The 20325-nt window shown below is 40.6% G+C and overlaps 1 protein-coding gene across 2 annotated transcripts; it reads right to left on the bottom strand.

Moving 5' to 3' along the window:
• Window positions 1–3469: 3469 nt before the first annotated feature.
• Window positions 3470–19654, bottom strand: DDX3X (DEAD-box helicase 3 X-linked). 2 transcript variants are annotated; one of them, XM_080795227.1, is made up of 17 exons: window positions 19515–19654; window positions 16033–16090; window positions 14518–14565; window positions 12593–12725; window positions 11488–11646; window positions 11305–11404; window positions 10751–10886; window positions 9577–9662; window positions 8762–8860; window positions 8493–8653; window positions 7948–8092; window positions 7714–7858; window positions 7335–7516; window positions 7129–7246; window positions 6730–6883; window positions 6269–6408; window positions 3470–6046 (listed from the first exon to the last, which is right to left on the bottom strand). In XM_080795227.1, the coding sequence occupies exons 1-17, from the start codon at window positions 19557–19559 to the stop codon at window positions 5967–5969; spliced, it is 1989 nt and encodes a 662-aa protein (XP_080651353.1). In that variant the 5' UTR covers window positions 19560–19654; the 3' UTR covers window positions 3470–5966. The 2 variants fall into 2 exon arrangements, with proteins under 2 accessions (XP_080651353.1, XP_080651354.1); XM_080795228.1 differs by having other exon boundaries at window positions 6269–6405; window positions 19515–19652.
• Window positions 19655–20325: the final 671 nt, after the last annotated feature.

The raw sequence follows: 20325 nt of genomic DNA, 5'->3' as shown, positions 1-20325 counted from the left end.
TCTACATACTCTCCAAAGAGTTGAGCTCGTTCTACACACTCCAGTTGAAACCTACTCCTTCCTCAACCCTCCCTCAACCCAGAGCAATTATTTTTTCTACATCGCTAATAATTGTAAATGGCGGCTTAATATTCCTAGGACAATATATAAAATTAAACATTCAGCTCAAATTCCAGTCAAAGGAACAGGGTGAACAAAAACTCTGGCCGAGTGCAGAATTGTCTGCACAAGAGCATCATACTCAGCTACAATATAAGGCAGGGGAACTTAAGAGCTACCAAGGGAGACTGGTGCCACACCGTTGGACCAACTTAATAGAGCGCCATTAATTTGGTTGCAGTATCTCCTATAATTTGGAATATAGAGATCTCCTGCCATGAAGTACCTGAAACATGATCATGGTCATTGGAAGTTTTGGAACACATGATAAAGGGTAGAGAACAGCAGACTCCATACCTAAGTTTGCTGCATCAGAATTGCCTGGGGAAATTAAAAGCAGAAGCAAAAAGCAAAAGAGATTATGGAGTGAATCCCCAGGGATAGATTTTATTAGGAGTTGCCATAGAATCATTTCCCAGATTCCCTTGTTGCAACATCAAGTTGGGGAACCACATAAGAAAAACTAGGTTCTAAGAGGACACGGACTACATTCGAAATCAACACTACACATTCCCTAACACTCAGCAGACCACAAATCAGCTTTTGAATGAGCCCTAAATCAACATTGGCCATCCAAATGTTTCCTAGATAACCCATTAGGATCCTACCAGGTGACTGGGTCAGGAGTGGAGGTTCAGAGACCATTCCGCATCCAACTAACCAACCGATGTCAGGTAAATGAGACAGGTTGTTGAAAATTTAGGTGAGTGTGGAATAGAGTTAAGAAGAAAAGGGAGAATGAGGATTTCCACTTTCTTCCAAAGATGGGAGGCATTTTTACTTCACTTAAGCTCAAAAGGAAAATGTCATGGTGCCACACTTGATCTCAGGATTAGGGTTAGGTAACCCTAACCCTAAGTTCAAGGTCCTACTTAAAAAAAAAGTAAAATGTCATCCTCAGTGTAACAAGGAAAACAGGAACCCTCAAATTATAAACCATGACTAGATCTGCTAACACAATAAAATCAGGACTGAAACCAGACATCCACAGAAAACCTTAAGTCAGAATACAGACATGTGTCACATACTAACAGGCCCTCTTAATGATCCTTTGAAGGGAAAGGAAATTAGGGATGTGGTCATGTCCCTAGAGGATAGAGATAGCATCAGTACTTCCTTCTTTTTAAGGCCAAACAGCATTCCATTCCATGTATACACATTTTGTTTGTCCATCCGCCAGCTGATTGGCATTTGGGTGGTTTCCACTTTTTGATTATTTTGAATGCTATGAACATTCGCATGCAAACATAAGCTGTAAGCTTGTTTTCGTTTCTCCTGGGTAGAATTCTCCTGGGAGTAAAATTGCTGAGTCATAATGTAATTCTATGCTTAACACCTGTTTTGAGACTGCTGCTCCTCTTACAGTAAATGTGTTCATCTGTTTTATGGTGTTTTCTCCCATAATAAGCATCTTTGCAGGTCACGAAATATTCTTCCACATTATAATTAAACCTAGTGCCTTGTGTCAAAATATTCCTATTTCAGAATTACCCTGAAGACAACCCAGTCAGGTAGAGATAGGAAAAACCTGGGGGGTGGGGGTGGTGTGGGGGATGGACAATGAAAATGGAAGGGGAGAATAGTCATTATAGAGGAAACCACATTACAACCAGACTGAACATGCTGGAAAGTGGATCAACTGAAGTGAGGACAAGATCTGAAGCAAAGCAGGTTTAAATGTATCTGGAATCATGTCCAATGAGAACAGAAAAGAAAAAAAACCCCGAGATATTCCTAAAATGCACTGAACGTTTGGAACCTCTGCATTCCAGTGGGAAGGCACGTTAAGACCCGTATCAACACCTAGATAGCTTAGTTACTGAGCTTCAAGAACAAGCCTACGACCATTCAACCAGGTCACTTAGGAGCACTGGGGCAAGGGAAACAGCTACCCAGAATAGAAAAAACATTTATATAACTTTAAGCAAAGACACTGGAAACATTTTCAAACACGGTCCCTGTAAGTCATTTTAGAAAAAAAAGTATCTGGTTTTGAAATTCAGCCGAGATGGTTAAGAAAAAACCCAGGAAACTGTAACACTGGGTAGAGGGGGAGAATGACTAGTATTTTATATTTAAACGTATCATTTAAAATTATAAAAATTAAACTACAAAAATTAACATAGTATGCAAGTAAACCTGAGTTATTATAATCTTAGCCCTGCTAGACTAGAAGTAATTCTCAATTCAGAACTATAGTCCCCCCAGATAGCTTGTGTTCATTCACAAACGCAAACCAGAACCATTGTTAGAATCCAATTTCACTCTATTTGTCACCTTCAGTCACTGTCTTGTCAATGCAGCCATCCTAACATAACCTCTTTCCACACTTTTGACTAAACTCAGGCTCCCCTTCCTCTTTCCCACCTCTAAAACCAATATGGTATGCTTCAAAATTCTGCCCTAAAAACAGGTTTGCTGCTTTGACATCATGACGAACTCTGAAAATAACTATCCAGAGGCAAGTACTTCTTTACAATGCCCATGAAAAATTATTCTCAATCATACTGCAAAGAACTCCGAGAGAAACAAGCTGAATTAAATATTTTCCCTAGGTTTAATCGTATCTGATTGCCAACACTTTACCATGTTTGACCCCCCAAACAGAATACTCCTTTTGTATGGTTCAACCTCACTTCTCAGAATGGGGCTTATCCAGACCATCCATTCCTTGGTAGTTGAGGGGCCTGCAGCTATGTGGAGTAATGGACGTCAGCAAAGAATGCAGAGGAAGGGTGCCTATGCCATCTCTATCACCCTGACCCCAAATACATTTAGAAGTGGGCTCCATGCCTGACATGGGGCTTGAACTCACAACTGAGACCGAAACACGTGATCTACTGACTGAACCGCCCAGGAGTTCCCCTTGCTCCCCCACGCACCAAATACATTCTTGATCCCCAAGTGTTCACCATCACTTGGATTACTAGTACATTTGCTTCTAACCCAACTTCCTCCACTGTTCAAATGACCTTCTCATTAAATGCTTCAAAGAACAAAGAGATTCCCACCCATATTAAGCTGCTCAAAGCACAAACCAATTTGTAATACACACTGTACATCACTAAGGACCTCTTAGATTCCCATCTAGTCCAACAACTCTTTTTGGGGCCAACTTCATCGTTTATGACAAATACTTGTATCAGAATAATTCTGTCTCCAAAAGGCATCTCCAAATTAGCACTGGACAGCAAACCAAAAAATATTTAAAAAAATAAAAAATAAAAAATTACACCTTACAATTCTTCAGGCAAGAGCACAAGTTTATTTTCACCTATAATAATAAACCACAATTGACAACAACAAAGGAGACTGTGCAGTTCAACTTTTTATTTTAATAAAATCAGAATATGCACAGCACATGCAGTGCTAGCATCTAAACTAATACAGTAAGCAATTACTAAAGCTACAGTGACTTGAAGTTCAATCTTTACATTCAGCAAGTTTAAATCCATTCTTATGTGATTTTTGAAACCTTATTAACTGAAAATATTGCTTGCTGATAAAACTTGCTCAAACGCTACCGCTGAATGTACAAGTCACTGAATATGCCAATACAACAAAGATAACCACATGTTTGAGGATTGCAATGTGCCAGACATTCACTGAAAAAAAAAAAATACACACAACTAAACAAAACTCACGCAACAAACATCTGAGAATCTGGACACTTCTTACCAGTGTTTTGAAGTGTATCATTAATATCTTAAGACAAGTGTATCAAAACCTTGGCATGATTTAATTTCAAGTCGCCAATTTTGTTTTTACTAACATCAGAAAGTTATGGCTACACTGCCAATGCCGGGTCTGCTTAATTTGACTTAAGAGTTTAATATGACTTAACATTAAAAGCTCACACTACCCCGAAATATATAATTTCACGCATACGGTGACATTCAACATTCAAGTGCCAGTGTTTTTGTACTGTCTTTTGGTCAAGTTTCTTTAAACTTTCAAAGAATCACTTTTAGGCTTACAAAAATAAATATTTGTCAAAATGTTCAATAAATATTACATAAAACTAGCAGCAAAAAGTATCTAGAAATCTGTCGTGTGCAAATAGTTTTCTTCCCGACTATTATTCCCGTGGTCCCAAATAAATTTTAGAATCTAGTCCCATCCCCTTCCTAGACAAGCTGCGTTCAACAATCTCCAAGAGACAAAATAAGATTGGAAGTTTAAGGACACGCACACAAGACATATATATAAAATTCTCTGAATGTGCAATAAAAGAAGTACTTTGTAAAAAGTTATGGGCAAAATGTACAAGGGCCTAAACCTAGACTAATTGAAATAGCACCATAACAAATGACCTCAATACTGTCAAGTGCACCTACTTAATAAAAGTTTTAGAACAAGGCACAATACACTTGAAAATCTATTGCACTTTAGGAAATTTTTGCCGTCTTCCTATGCCACTGTAAAAAGATTGAGCGTTTTGATCACCGCATTCTGGCCACAAAATTAGCACAGAATTCAAAGTGGCAGAGGCATTTTAGTGGTGGACAATGCTCATCTTTGGCCAGATTTAGCATAAACAGACTATAAATACAATGGAAACCTATGCAACTAAAACTGACTACAACTGCACTGTAGAGCAGAATCGACACCTTGTGCAGTTATGTACATATTTCCAACCTGTGTGATCTCAAAAGATTTCAGTTTGTTACTCTTCTGGAGCCATTTTTACAAAGTCTATAGTAAGCCAGTTTAACATCTCAACGCAGCTTGAACAGAGTAATGTGAATCGGCATTTAAAATAAAGCCTGCTGCATTAATTCTTCCTGTTCATACCCTCTTGACCAAAAAACATCAACACTAGCATGCGTTATTAGACCAAAAATCACCCAGGGCCCCAAGGAGGGCTGGTCATTGCTGTGGTCAGCCATTCTACCATTTCAATTTCATTTATGGCAGGCATTTAAAAAGTCTAAGTAGATGAATTCTCCTAAAAACCTATTTCAAGTTATCAGACCTTTAAACTTTCCCTGTAATAATATGCCCACATTTGGCTAGCTCATAGTTAATGATCTGCCTAAACATTGAAAGAGGAATTGCTGTATTTACTTGCATTAACTTTGAAAACAGTGCTTTGAATGTATGCATGTATTCATACATCACCTCATCATGACTGGAATGGCTTGTTTAAAGACTATCAGGTTCTAAATACCTATCCAGGATAGAGTGAGCAAATCAGAACTTTAACTTAATACAGTTTGCCACATTAGAAACTAATTCCATTATTATGCTTCAAGACGTTTGTTGTTTTCCCCCAATCTGCAAGTATCAAAAAGCCCTAATGCAGGCTACCGCATAAGTTTTTTCCTTATAATATTTATGGATGAATCGATGATTCCTGTTAAGTTGTATCACACCTGTGTGCCAAGGTTTGATTTTAGCCCAAGTTCAGTAAATTTATTTTGTCAAAACAATTGATATCTTGAGCATTACTGAGCCAACAGGACATCAAAATAAAAAGTTGTCTAAAGTTAAAGGCACAGTACATTAACAAACAAATGATCCTCAGTCACAAAATTATAAATGCAGTTTGGGATGGGGGTTGGCGGGAGGGGAGTTAATCCAAACTACAGCAATGAAGTCTTCGAACCACCTTCTGAACAGGGCTGCTGATTGTTCCTTTCAATTCTTCATGTGACCTTGAGCTCCCTTAAAAAAAAAATTTCAGTGGAGAATCACAGCTGGTAATGTACTGCGAGTTCTTGAAGCTACACAAGGTATAGTCTGGCTAAGTTACATGTGGTTTCCATATTAGCTTGTTTGGCAGGGTGACCTACTGCAAAGCAGGTTCAGTTACCCCACCAGTCAACCCCCTGGGAGTTATAATTTCCTCCATATCCATCACTGTTGTAAAAGCCTCCATAGCCACCTAATGAGAGATTTAAAAAAAAAAAAAAAGAGAGAGAGAGAGAGAGACAAATTAATTAAGTCAGCCACCGTTAAATCTTTCCCTTCTTTAAATACTTTGATGTCACATTACTAAAAGTAATCTATAGGGCAGAACTTCCCCCAGTGTTTTTAATTATGCTCTGAAAAAGAGGACTACAAGGAAGAACCCCTTCCCAAAGACAGGTTAAAAAAGTCACATTACCTCCACCAAACCCTCTGCTGCTGCCGTGGCCGCCGCCTCCACTGCGGCTGCTGCTTGCGCGGCTGCTGCTGAAGCTGGAACTGCTGGCACCGCTGCTTTGTCGATAGTCTCGGGCACCAAATCCTCCACTGAATCTGCTACTGCAACAACAAGGTGTGTTGGTGGTTCTCGGGAAGATGCAATTCCACCAAATAACCCAGTTCTTGTTAACACTTTCCCATGGTCAATTTCTGACTCTGCAATACCGAAGTTTCCCTATCCAGCTCTCTTTTCCCTAATAGTGATCGTAAACGCTGTAGCCACAAATGGCTGGCTTTAACTCAATGTCATCTCTTCTAACACCCCTCACCCGAAGGATCCAGGCAACCTAAGAAACATGAAGCCCACTCAACTGAACACTGGAAAAGTGAACTGTGGATACAGCACCATCCCTTTCTTTATGCACCACCCATACGCCTTACCTCTTCGATCGTCCACGACTGCTTCCCTTGTAGTGGTGTTCATAAGCCATGTTTTCTAACCAAGATGGCACTTCTTGTTTAGCTTCAACAAGAAGATCCAACAAATCCTTGGTAATGTTTATATTCCTCTCGTTAAAGAACGAGGTGGCAAGGCCTAAACCAGTTCCAAAAAGTACATAAATTAAGGTCATCCACTAAAGCATAGTATTCTTACTTTCCTATACAGTATCTTAAGTAGAATTCCATGAAAAGAGAGAACAAGTCATTTGTATTGCAGAGACAGATTTTAACCACATTCCTTAGAAACAGATTTCTTAGATCTAAGGTCCTAGAGAGTTCTTGGCTGCACGTATCCCACTGAAAAACCACCACCTGACCAACAAGTAACTGAACACTTACCAAGGTTCCCTACACGTCCGGTACGGCCAATGCGATGTACATATTCTTCAATATCACTTGGCAAGTCAAAATTGATAACATGTTTCACATTTGAAATATCCAGTCCTCTTGCTGCTACCTGGAAAATAACTTTTGTTATATATGGTGCACTTCAAGCCAAACACTGAACGTGCTGAACTTGAAAATAAGAACTGTCTTATACATACTGCTGTAGCCACTAGAATTGGGCTTTTTCCTGAGCGGAACTGGTGAAGGGCCTCTTCTCTATCTCTCTGAGATCGGTCTCCATGGATACTGGTACAAGCGTATCCTTCATGGTACAAGAAATCTTCCAGAGAATCTGCACCCTTTTTGGTCTCCACAAACACTAAAGTCAGTGAATCCTTGCCTGATTGTGAAAAATTACAGGGTTTTTGTCACTAACAGTGACTTAGTTCTCTTTACATTTAGTAAACATGCAAAGACAGGCAAATAAGAAACAGACTTTTAACCAATGTTCTGAATGGGGAGGAAAAGCAGTAAAGGCAATCCAAATGGACTCTCATCACCTAAGCCACCAACGTGATGCTAACATTGTCATTTTACCTGTTGCATTTAGGAGATCAAGCAAAAATGACCGTTTGTCGGACTCTTCCACCCAAACGACTTTCTGTGTAATATTCTCAGAGGTAGAGCCAACTCTTCCTACAGCTAAAAAGATATACTCATCCAAGAAATCACGGGCCAGCATCTGAAAGAAAAAAAAAATGTTTATTATCTACCGAGATTCCCAAGAAGTACAAATTCCCAAGTAGGAAAAGCAGCAGCATCAAACAGTACCTGTATTTCCTTAGGGAAAGTAGCACTAAACATCATAGTGTGGCGGACACCCTTTGGTGGCATAGTATCTTGTTCAACTATCCTACGTATCTGAGGTTCAAAACCCATATCCAACATCCTATCAGCTTCATCTAACACCAAGTATCTGCCAAAAAAAACATTCAGTTTAGAATTTGAAAAAAGACAGTTTTAGTATAGCTGTTATCATAATAGAGTTTGATACAAATTCCTCACACTGCATGATCTGACACGTGTACATGAGACCTAGGCCCAGGATTTGTGCCATCATTCACAAGCATACAGCAAAACTAGCTCTTACTACTTTTCACTCTCCCCCAATCTGGTTTTTCTCAGCCTCTACTAAAAAAAGGTCCTTGATTTTTCAACATTAAAATTAAAAATAGCCAACTGCTTATAAAAGTTAGAGGACTAAAAACCATTTCTCAATCTTAAAATGTCAACAATTACTACTTATTACTTCTACAAAACCAATGGCCCATAATTTAAAAAATTATTATATCTTATGCACTTAAAAATCAACATACTTGCAAAAGTCTAATCCAATCTTTCCTCTTTCCATCATATCCACTAGACGACCTGGAGTAGCTACTAACAAGTGGCATCCACGCTCTAAGTCTCGGATCTGTTGACCAATATCAGCACCACCATAAACCACGCAAGGTCGAACTCTGGATCGGTATGAAAACTGTAAGCAAAGAAATTTTATCAACTTCAAGGCCAACACTTTTACATGGTCTTAAAACATTTCAATAGAATCAACAGGAAAGCCAATAATCCCTCAATGCATACTTACTTTCCTGGCTTCCTCATATATCTGTACTGCCAATTCTCTAGTTGGTGCTAATACCAAGGAGATTGGGTATTGCTTGCGACGCCCATACCTTCCATTTTCCTAAGAAATAATTTAAGTTAAACTCTTAACATCCTTTCTGAAGACCCATTACAACATAATTCCCTTCAGTAATTTATAGATTACACTTGAAAACTCTTTTTCTTTTTTTTTTTTTTTAAATTTTTTTTTAATTTATTTAAAGATTTTTATTTATTTATTTGACAGAGAGAGATCACAAGTAGGCAGAGAGGCAGGCAGATAGAGAGAGGAGGAAGCAGGCTCCCTGCGGAGCAGAGAGCCCGATGCGGGACTCGATCCCAGGACCCTGAGATCATGACCTGAGCCGAAGGCAGAGGCTTAACCCACTGAGCCACCCAGGCGCCCTGAAAACTCTTTTTCATTCAATAATTTGGAGTAACTAGGAAGTTTTTTTATAAAGAGCTCTCATACAGAAAGTTCTCTCAACATCTACCTACAAAAGTTCTAATAGTAATGTCCCATTGGGGCTGCCTTCTGCTCAGGTCATGATCCTGGGTCCTAGAATCGAGCCCTGGGTAGGGCTCAGTGGTGAGCCTGCTTCTCCTCCTTCCCAGCTTGTGCTCTCTAGCTGTCTCTCAAATATATAAAATCTTAAAAAATAGTAATGATGATGTCCCATTTAGGGGCACCTGGCTGGCTTGGTAGAGCACACAATTCTTGATCTTAGGGTGGTGAGTTCAAGCCCCACACTGGGCAGAGCTTACTTTAAAATAAAGTCCCATTTAATAAATATTTACCTTCATGGCCCTCAAAGCCTCGCCTGGACCATCTGCATAAATCTGACTCAAGATGGGTAAGAGAAACGCTGCAGTTTTTCCAGACCCTGTTTAAGGGAAAGCATATTCTGATTCAACCACAGAAAAACCTGATTATTTTTTAATATTGGTCCCTGAGTTTAACAGCCCTATTACTAGTTAATTAGTAGTTTTACTTTATGCCCAAATGAATTTCCTAAAAATTAACACCTAAGTTAAAAATACCAAGAAGTGACTTCTTTGAGCCATCTGTAACAGGAGTCAGCAAAAGACCCAGCCTATCTATCTTTGTAAATACTGGAACACAGCCACACGAAATTTACATAACGTCTATAAGTGCTTTCACACTACATAGCAAAAATGAGTTGATTGGCAATGAAGACCATGTGGCCCATAAAACCAAAAATGTTTATTTTGTTCCCTTACAGAGGAAGTACACCACAAACATCAGTAACAAAGTAGTATTCACTTCTTTGCATTTATGTAAAGAGAACAGCAATTTTCACTCAGAAGTGATGTCAATTTCAATTTCTAACACTTCCTTATAGGTACTATAGATATTGATGGTATATAAAGGATGACATTCTCACTCTTCTATAGTGAAGAAAAAATACCAAATGATTAATATATTTTTAATGGGGAGGGGATTTGCCACCCTCTTTCATATTGGTCAAACTCACCAATATAACAAAGCTTGTACTCAATTCAGAGGCTCTACTCTACCCCCATTCCCAAAAGATGGGAGGTGCTCCTTTTCCATGAAGCCACCTTCCCCTTGGTCATATTCCTATGGATCACAGACTATTCTAATCTTATTCTCCTTATTCCACATATAATGTTACAGTGCTCATTTCCCACCAATGCATGGACAATAATCTATTCCTCTTGGAGCAGTATCGGGCTGAGGACTTTCTACAGGCCCTAAGGTGAACACTGGAGATAACAAAATCCAAAGATCTAAAACAAATACACCAGCTGGCTACTGCACACCTGTGTCAAAGTATACTGTATACTGATGAGTCCCAGTATACATCTGGGACTCAAGCTTCCCCATGAAACTTATATACCCCACTGTGGTTTTTTGGTACTAGTTTCATAAGAGCAAACCCAGATACAGTATTCTTGATAATTTTTTACTTTTATCAAGTAAACTTACCTGTTTGAGCACAAGCCATCAAGTCTCTTTTCTCTTTGATAATAGGAATAGCATGCTTTTGCACTGGAGTTGGGCGAGTATAACGAGTAAGCTCAATGTTTCCCATAATAATTTCTCCCATCTCAACATCACTGAACTGTCAAAGAAATTCAACAGGGTTAAATAGCTAGAAATGCTATCTGGAGCCATTTTTGCTTTACATTAATACAGTAATCGGGGGTGGGGGGGAACCCTAATAGCTAATTTGTACTATACAGCTGCTTTACGTGAAATGACATTACATTTTGAGAAAAATCAACTCCCAGGTTTAATATACATTGGAGAAATCTGGGTTCTTCCTATATTTGACCCATTTTCTATTTCCAATTATTAGTAACGGAGACACTGAACTCAATCTTTCCACAAACCAATGAGGCGGGTTTTTAATGTAACTAAAGACTTCCTGAAGTAGGTACAATTGGCATTTGCTTTTAGGAAGCCCACCTCATTTTGAGGTGCTGTGAAAAAGTTTACACTTCCCTCTGTGTCTTAAAAGGTCAAACACAAATACTTACACTTTCAATATGTGGAGGACAGTTGTTGCCTGTTGCCTCAACTGGAATGTCGTCATATTTCTCAAAGTTAATCCCAGTGTTTCCTCCAGAAAAGAGTTCCCTGAAATCAAAAGATTGGCAAGTCTACTTGTTATCCTAGCTAATACAGCTTTATCACAATTAACACACATTTCAAAAACTTACTGTTCCAAGCGTTCACTTGGTGGGAGTGGTTTTGACCAATCATCTTCATCTGATTTGTCACACCAACGACTATTTCCACCACGTTCAAATTTGCCAAAACCACTTCTGTCACCACGGCTGCCGATGCCATCATAGTCACTCCGTCCACGATCATCAAACCTGAACAGCATAAGCAACTAATCAGAATTGTATCATTTAACCACTATCAGATTCCTAGAACTACTCTAGAATCATACCTAGAGAGAAACTGAACTCCTCATTATGCTAACTTCAATGATGTCAATTTTGCTTACTCTTACTTGACAAATAAGGCCTTTAAACTAATCAGATTGTGTCATTTACATACATTATGTATCCTTCTTGAGTTCTGTAATATTATACAGCCTACACAGGCCTCATACATGCTGAAATTAAGAACCGAGTCTTAAATATTTGGTATCAGCACGTAACTTACACTTTTATTTAAACTTCTCATCCAAATATATTTTAGTGGTAGGAAAAAGAAGAAAATAGCACACCAAACCTCAATTGTCCCAGTTATATTAGGATGCCACTTAAAAGGACAATCAATTCACCTGTGTGACAGACTTTGGATAAAAGGTAGAAAATAATCCTTACCTGAATTAAGATGTTTTTAGTTTTAGGCCTGTTTGCGAAAAATCAGGACACACAGGACTAACCACAGCTATTAGGCGCATGAGGTCAGTTCACCACTTGTGTAATCAAAAATATAAGGTATTTAAAAATTGTCATATAAAATATCCACAAAAAATCTCAACCATATTAGGCCATTCACTAGACAAACTTTACTCCTTTACATATTAAAAAAACTAAAGAAATATAAAAGTAATTGATTTCAGTATGTCCAGGGGCACATTCTTATTCTCATCCAGTTTCTATACAAGTAGTTCAATTTAGTTAAGACCTCTTACATCTAGAAAAATAAGATTACACAAACTTAATGCTTAACATCCAAATAGGTGATCTAATAGGGGGAAAAAACATGCTTAATGATCAGAGTACAAGAATGAGTACTTATCAAATTAAAGACCAATTCTTGAATTGCATACACATAAGACAAGAAGATCAGTAAAAAATCACTTACCTTCCCCTTGATCCACTTCCACGATCACTAAAGAAACTAGATTTCCCTCTCGAATCACTACGAGATCCAAAACTGCTGTATGCATCCTTATCTTTACTAGAACTCCACCCTGAACTGTCTTTGTCGTAGAATCCTTCAATACAAAAAAAAAGAAGCAAACCCATTTTATTTTATTAATTAGAAATTTACAATACCTAGGTCTCTGAATTTGAAGCCCTCTAACTTTATCTCTGTGAACTGGAAGGACAATGGAAATATTCCTATTGTGGTACTAGAAGTGAACCAAGATTCAGAGCTGGTTTATAATCGGCACACCAAGTTTTTGAATATTTTTAATACTATACAACACTGTGCACTAAATCAAGCAGTCTAAAAAAGTGTTCTAAGTGAATAAAATACCACCGCTAAAAAGGTCAATCGCATTGCCTATAAAACAATTGTTGTATGACCGGCACAGGCACAATTTAATTTCCATTTTACACGTGTGAACCCAGTTTACTAAAACAGGTGCCTTTGTTTCAATGTTTCCTAGAGGTGCTCTTTATTTAAGACATTCCTAAACGTGTCAGATTACTAATACGTTATTTTCCAGATTCAAGAGTAGAAAGTAGAACAATGCTCTGTTCACATGAAATACATACTATCAGACAAGAATCAAGAATATCTAGAAAAAAGGAAAATCCCCATCCCTGCACACTGTTAGTGTGGACAAATTCTTAGGTACAACTATAACCATTCAAAACAGGGAATGAGAAAGGTATAAATTAGCCCAACAGGCAGAGGCTTTAAAGACAAGCAGTAGAGGATTTAAACTAGTTTCAGCAGCACTTTATTAAATAGAGATCATTTACAAGTTACTATCCTTCAGACTAGTGCCTCTACCCCTTAGCCAGCCAGGTGATCAACAGACTTAACTAGCAATGAAGAATTTTACGTTTCTAAGATCTCTCTCAGTTCTAAAACCTCTATACTACCCCCTCCCTTTGATCTCCGTCACTGGGATGAAGAGGGAAAAGCACTGAATATACACGAGGCCAATTCCAACTAGAACACTCTTAAGAATGAGAGAACCCATGACAATAAAGACACAACGTACAGTAACTAGAACAATGATATGCTAATTAAGAGATTTTAATATGGATTTTATATCCATGTATTGCAGGGACAGTGCAGCTAATAAAGACTGCACATGCATATGGAAGAATGACAGTAAACCACAGGTTTCTGTGGACTTCACGCTTCTGATTCCGCCTTCATCATCTTCCTTCTTCTTAACCTTTAGTTTTCCAAACCTTCACTCTTCCTCTGAATCTCAGATCACCTATTTTATGGAATATACAGACCCAGACAACTGTCCCATAATAAAGTATCAGTCTATCACTATATTAACAAACACAATCAAAAAAGACCAGGTGTTGTTGATACATTAGACAAAACCTTTCAAACGAAGCAGTTAAGGGCAAGGAGATGAATGAAACCAGAGGATCACTCCCAACTTACTGCGAGCATGCCCAGTGCTATGATCTGTTTATAATCTGTTACCTATTCTGCAATAACCCATCTATCTTTTTTGACAGCTCTGCAAACCAGAAATAACTGGGTTATCACTATGCAATTTGTTTTACATAGTAGGGTGCCTACTCACCCTTTTCAAATTGAAATCATGATGTGAATGATTACAAACACAAATCACAAGTACAACACTAGTAAGGTTGTACAAACAAAACCATGTCCTTGGCCACAGAAGAATATGACATAGGAAATAGAATTTTCCACTGCATGACTTTAGATGAGTTTTCCCAAAGAGTGTTAAGTCCTGATATTTGATCCAAGCACCATGTTTACAGACTTCTCAAAGTGCCTCATTTTTCCCTAGGCTCTGACTTCTTAAAAACAATTAGGTCTACCCAAGTTGCTCGACTTACCTTTAGTAGCTTCTCTGTTCCTTAAGTGCGGAGGAATATAGCGTCCCTCTAAAAGAAAGAATATAAATTTAAATGCCAAAACTTCTAGTTAAAACTTTTTACGAAAATTTGTGCAACTAAAAAATGGTCCTGGAACAAATTTTTTTAGTATCCAGCCACCCAGTCTCTTATTTGGAAATTGAGAGGGGAGAAAATGAATCTGCTTTTACTTTAAATGCATACTGCTTTTTAAGAATTTGGGGGGGGGGAGTTTGGTAAATAAAAATTTGACTTGGAACCTAATCACTGAAATCCAAAAATAAACATAATTTGTCTCTAGTGGTTAACATAACACAACTTTTTTTAAGGGCCTGCTATTATTTCAGAGAAAGGTCATAAACAGACACAGTTAACAACATGTAAGTATTACAACCTCACAGACTACTATGTAATAAATCGTGCAATTAGACACTGAAACATTTTTATTTCCATCCTGGTTAAATTCCAAAAAATGGACAATATACGTTAAGGAAAAACAGCAAAGGCAAAAAGGATTTCAAGAACTGGAGTTTTAACTTGGGGCTTGCTAAGTCTATAGTCTATTTGTTCTGTAGGCAGGCAAGACTACAGCCTAGACAATAGATGAGAAGGAAAAGCAAATAATGTATACCTACCACGTAAAGGAAAATTAACCTGCTTTATTTCTAAAGAACCTGCAACTTAACTTCCCTTTCTACTTTTGGGTTGAATTAAATATTAAGTATCTCTATTAGATAGGATGATCAACTCTCTAAAGATCTTTACCTTGGCAAATAAAGTAAAATATAAAAAATACCAAGTAACTTTGTGCTCAGCAAGGCCCTTCTTGCCTAAAAATGAGGCCACATCCTTTACCACCTAACATAGTGCTTGAAAAAAAATAAAATAATGCTTTCACACCCTACAGCCTATACTCATTTCCCCCCTCCTTTTGGGGGGCAGGGGAGTTAAGAGGAAGAGACCTGACCAGAAGGAACCTGAAGCTGTCCTAGCGCCAAATAATAAGCCAATAATAAACCACCTACACCTTAATACTAATCTGTAACAAGTCTCAAAAAAGCAAAAACAAAAACTCTGAAAAAATGAAATAAAGCTTTTACAGCTAACTTCTTTTCAAACAAATGATGCAATTCAGCATTTAAAATCCTAACCACCACTCAAGATTGTTCTAGCCTGTTAAGTCTCATGTTCTTCACAGGAAAGGGTTAACTGTAGCTGATGAATGTGAATGTTCCCTTTACTGAATTTAATTCTGGTAAATAGGGATAAACACATTCCCACCACCTCTAAGCTTGGCTCAAGATTCATAATGAACACAATCAAAAGGCCACAATGTTATGATTATTAATTACACTACATAATTCTACGAACACTGACTATATAATTCTTTCCACAGCAAAAAGTGGAGGGGAAATTCTTAAGCTTTAAATAAGTCCAAGGAAACATTAAGTTATTAATGCTCTAATATTCAAGAAATTCATAAAACGGTTTACTTACTGCTTGCTGTACTTCCTCCACTCTGATTATCGGAAGAATTCAGGTCTAGGCCAGCAAACTAGGAAAAGAGTTAAATGGTTAGCAGCCCGTGTGTTAAAATACTACACTAAGAAAAAACTAGTCCTGCCCTCCAGCACTAAGTAGCACTAGCTGCCCCGCCTGCTTCGTGGGGCTCATGGGAAGCTCTTAATGAGAATATGAACTAAGAATGCGCTTTGAAGATTGTAAAATTCTTTTTTTTTAAAGATTTTATTTATTTATTTGTCAGAGAGAGAGAGAGAGAGCGCGCACAGGCAGACAGAGTGGCAGAGGGAGAAGCAGGCTCCCCTCGGAGCAAGGAGCCCGATGTGGGACTCGATCCCAGGACACCGGGACCATGACCTGAGCAGAAGGCAGCTGCCCAACCAACTGAGCCACCCAGGCGTCCCGAAGACTGTAAAATTCTAAGCAAACCCAAAATAACACTGTTTATACTACAGAAAGCAGCACACTAGGAGGCTGGTGTTATCCGGTAGAAACTGGGTCCAAAGTTAAGTCATTCAATTAAAAATGGATTTCCCCCTGTATCATCTTCCATAGTAAAAGCCCCCAGAAATTATTTTAAAATGTCAAATAGGCAATGGATTCATCTTTACTCCAATCATTGACAAATGTTTCCAATGCCACCAACTTCCTACCTGAAATTATTTTAAGCCTACAGAGCACACCTGAAAAATAAACTAAAATTTTAACTATTTCTTAGTTCTTTTATCCGTAAATGTTGCACAATTGTTTTTAATTAGGGTAGCACTCCTGGGTGGCTCAGTGGTTCATCGGGTGTCACCTTCCACTCAGGTCATGATTCCGTGGCCCTGCCACAGAGCTCCTCATTGGGCTCCCTGCTCAGCCAGAAGCCTGCTTCTCCCTCTCCCACCCCTCCTGCTTGTGTTCCCTCTCTCACTGTCCCTCTGCACCCACCCCCCAAAAAAAATTCTTAAAAAAAAAAACACTGAGGTAGGTTCTACCTATTTATTTTCCCATTTTCAAGATCTAGATTAAGTTCAGAAGACTTTGAACATAAATAGCAGAAGTGACATCCAACACTTTTTTTTTTAAGAGAACACATTTCACTACATTTAATCTCCACTTCTACTCATCCCCTTACACTGGAAGGTAAAACCTCAACATTCTACAAAAAGACCTGCTATGTTTTCGCCCTTTTACGACTCAACAGAAACTACATACAAGCAACTTGGGGGGGGGGGGGGACAGGACTACATGTGTCAAAAGGAACAGCTTAATTTAAGAAAGCCACAAAGACCAAATCACACAGTACTGACGCCACCTGTTTGCAAAGGTGACGTAAGTCTCCTGTTAAAAGTTCCAGATTGATACTGTCAAACTGCAAGCATTATCAATGGAGTCATTGAAAATTGGAAGCAGATGCTATTTTTTTTTAAGATTTTATTTGACAGACACGGAGGGAGATCAAAGTGGGGGGGGGCAGCTCCCTCCTGAGCAGAGCGCAAGACCCTGAGATCACAACCTGAGCAAAGGCAGAGGCTTAACCCACTGAACCCATCCAGGCGTCCCAGCAGATGCTAAATCTTAAAAAGAAACTAAGTATGGTAAGACTTTTAGGCACCTGCCTTCCATAGTTTGCATCAGCAAAAACGCTGACATGCTTTCTGTTAACAGATACTTTAAAGTCCAAAAGAAGAGAAAGTCTTTTTGCACTTGTGTTACAAGTTTTAATTTTACACTGAGCAACAGGAACAGGAAGTCCTTCTGCACCTGTGTTACAAGTTATGTTCATTTTACACTGGGCAACAGGAACGATAAAGATCACGTTAGACTACTACAAACTCTCAGGATTACACTGCTTCATTCCTGCCTCTAATCATTTTAAAACGGCACCACCGATATAGAAAATGTTAAAATTGGGGATAGCCTGTGCTCTTGACAAGATATTCTATGTGCTTCACTCAACAAAGGACGTGTCAGCAATTTGGAGAATGTAACTGATTCATTAATGGGGGAAAATGCTCCCAAAGAAACAGCATTAAATCTCTAAAAATATTACACACTACATTAAAACCCACTATCAATTTGTGTCACTAAACTTCGTTTCAGGATTTCTCTGGCGTTCGTAGGTAAACAGTTTACTTAAAGGATCCAAACATCCCACCTAAAAGCTTATCGGAAGCACGGTGCTTCTGTTGCAGACGGATGCAGACTTCCTGCCACCGAAGCCCATAACCCCTCCTCCTCGCTCAGATCACACGTCCTCCTCTAATCTATCCCCAAAGCCTTAGAAGAGGAGATTCCGGTTAAGATGACAAACCCGGAGATCTGACCTATTTCACAATTTCACTGCACAGGCAGCAACAAGTCAACAAGAAGTGTTTATTTCCCTCAAGCTACATTCCGGGTATTTTTCCTCCGGCCGATTCCTGGATCAAACGTCACTAACACGGGAATGGTCATACAACCCACGGTACCACCCAAAACAATGCCCGGCCCTCGCTAAATTGCCACGCACAGACTATCTGGAGCGAGTAAGAAAAAGGGGCCACTCCAGGTCCCTAACCTCCCTGAGGTCTCCCCGCCGTGTTCAGTCTCTATCTAGAGCCCAGCGCCGCCGCGCACGCAGGGACCCATTACTCCCTCCCCTTCCCCCCACTCCTCCCCGAATCTTCTGCGTCACAAAACTTTCCACTCCGGAAACGCGGCCTCGGCGGCCGCGGCACCCTCCGTCCGATGGCCCCTGCGGAAACCTGGCTGGAGCGAAAAAGCCTACGGAAGGAAGCCCGGGAGGAACAAGATGTCCATTCCATCCTCCTTTCCAGGCCCCTCGCCTGCCCGCGGCCCGCTCTCTCCCGCTAGTGGGCCCCAGCACCGCCCAGCCCCACACAAAGAAGGCCGCCGCCATTACCCCGAGCGAAGGCCACCCCCCGCGCCGCCCCCTCCCACATTCCAGGGCTGCGTCCCTCCTGCTCTCTCACACTCACACACACAAATGCCGCTGCGCGGGTGCGCGCACACACACATCCCAACGCCGCCGGGTCTCTGGGACAGGAATCCAGGCCGCGCGCGCAAAGAGTCAAAAGCCCTAGAGGCCAAAGGGGTCCCCAATCGCACACTGCCGCGCCGCGCACCACCCCACCACCACCACCCACGGGTCACTAACCAGTCGGGGTTCGCGCGTGCGCGTCCCCGTGAAGGCGCTCGCACCCCCTCCCCCTCCTCCCGCCTGCGCACGCACACACAAAAGCCGCCATTGTGCTCGGCCGGGGGACAATACCGCGGGCCAAGCCGGGGCCCCGGCCCGAGCGACGGCCATAACCAGCATTCCTGCCCGCTCCCCGTTCTTTCACAGCCCCGAGGCACTGACACTGGCCAGCTCGAGGAACCCAGGAAATGGGAACTAAGAGTGCCAGTTAGCGCTGCGCCATAAGCCAAGTCAGGTCAGCAACCATCCCGGTAGACTCCTTGCAGCTCACCTGCTGGTCCAGCCCGAGCGCATTTTCCACCGCCACATGACTCATCCCTGAAGAGTACCGAGAACTCGGAGTCTTCCTCTGCTGAGCGACTGTGTTTGATTCACCGCGAAGGCCCTCTCACGGGAGAACTGCGGCTCTGGAGCTCACGGCGCGGCCACGGACCTAATATACTCACTCGAAAGGCTGTACGTCAGCACGTAAGACGTAGGCCCTCCCTCTCACACCCGCACTCCTCCTGCCGCTGTGACTTCTGCCTAGCTACTGCGAGCTCGTTTAGTCCAAACCTCGCGTGATTTTCTAATCAGTCCCGTCCCTGGCTTGGTGTCCTACCTTGGACCTCCGAGCGCCAAATGCTGTCCTAGTTCGCTTGAGCTTCAGTTGCCCTGTTCTCCGCTAATACCCTAGCTTGTCTTTGAGTTCTTGAAATCTCGCGATAACTCGTGTCCCGTTTTCCGCCTCCGAGGAGGTCTTTAAAATTTAACCTAGGCCTCTTCTTTTTCTCCCTACGCTCTCAGTTTTTTGCTGATCTTTTCAGCCGAGCACTCGTTGTTTCTGTCAGTCCTCCGACTTGGGAATGTCGGTAGATTTCTTCGAACTAATCAGCCCTTGTTTTTCCGCGGGCAGCCTCCCCGAAAACGGAGTTAGGCGGAAAAAAGCCCGAAGCCTGGAGGACGGCGGGTCACGTGACCGCAGGTGTTTATCGCGGTGGCCATTTTGTGGAGCTGGAAACCTTGGCCTTAATTGAGTGCTCGGAAGGCAGGGGGTTGGTGGAAGAGGGGACTGGAGAGGGAAGAGAGGCAGAGGAGGGAAG

Source organism: Martes martes (assembly GCF_963455335.1).
Source record: "Martes martes genome assembly, chromosome: X".
Taxonomy (NCBI): domain Eukaryota; kingdom Metazoa; phylum Chordata; class Mammalia; order Carnivora; family Mustelidae; genus Martes; species Martes martes.
This window is presented reverse-complemented; position numbering and strand designations above follow the sequence as displayed.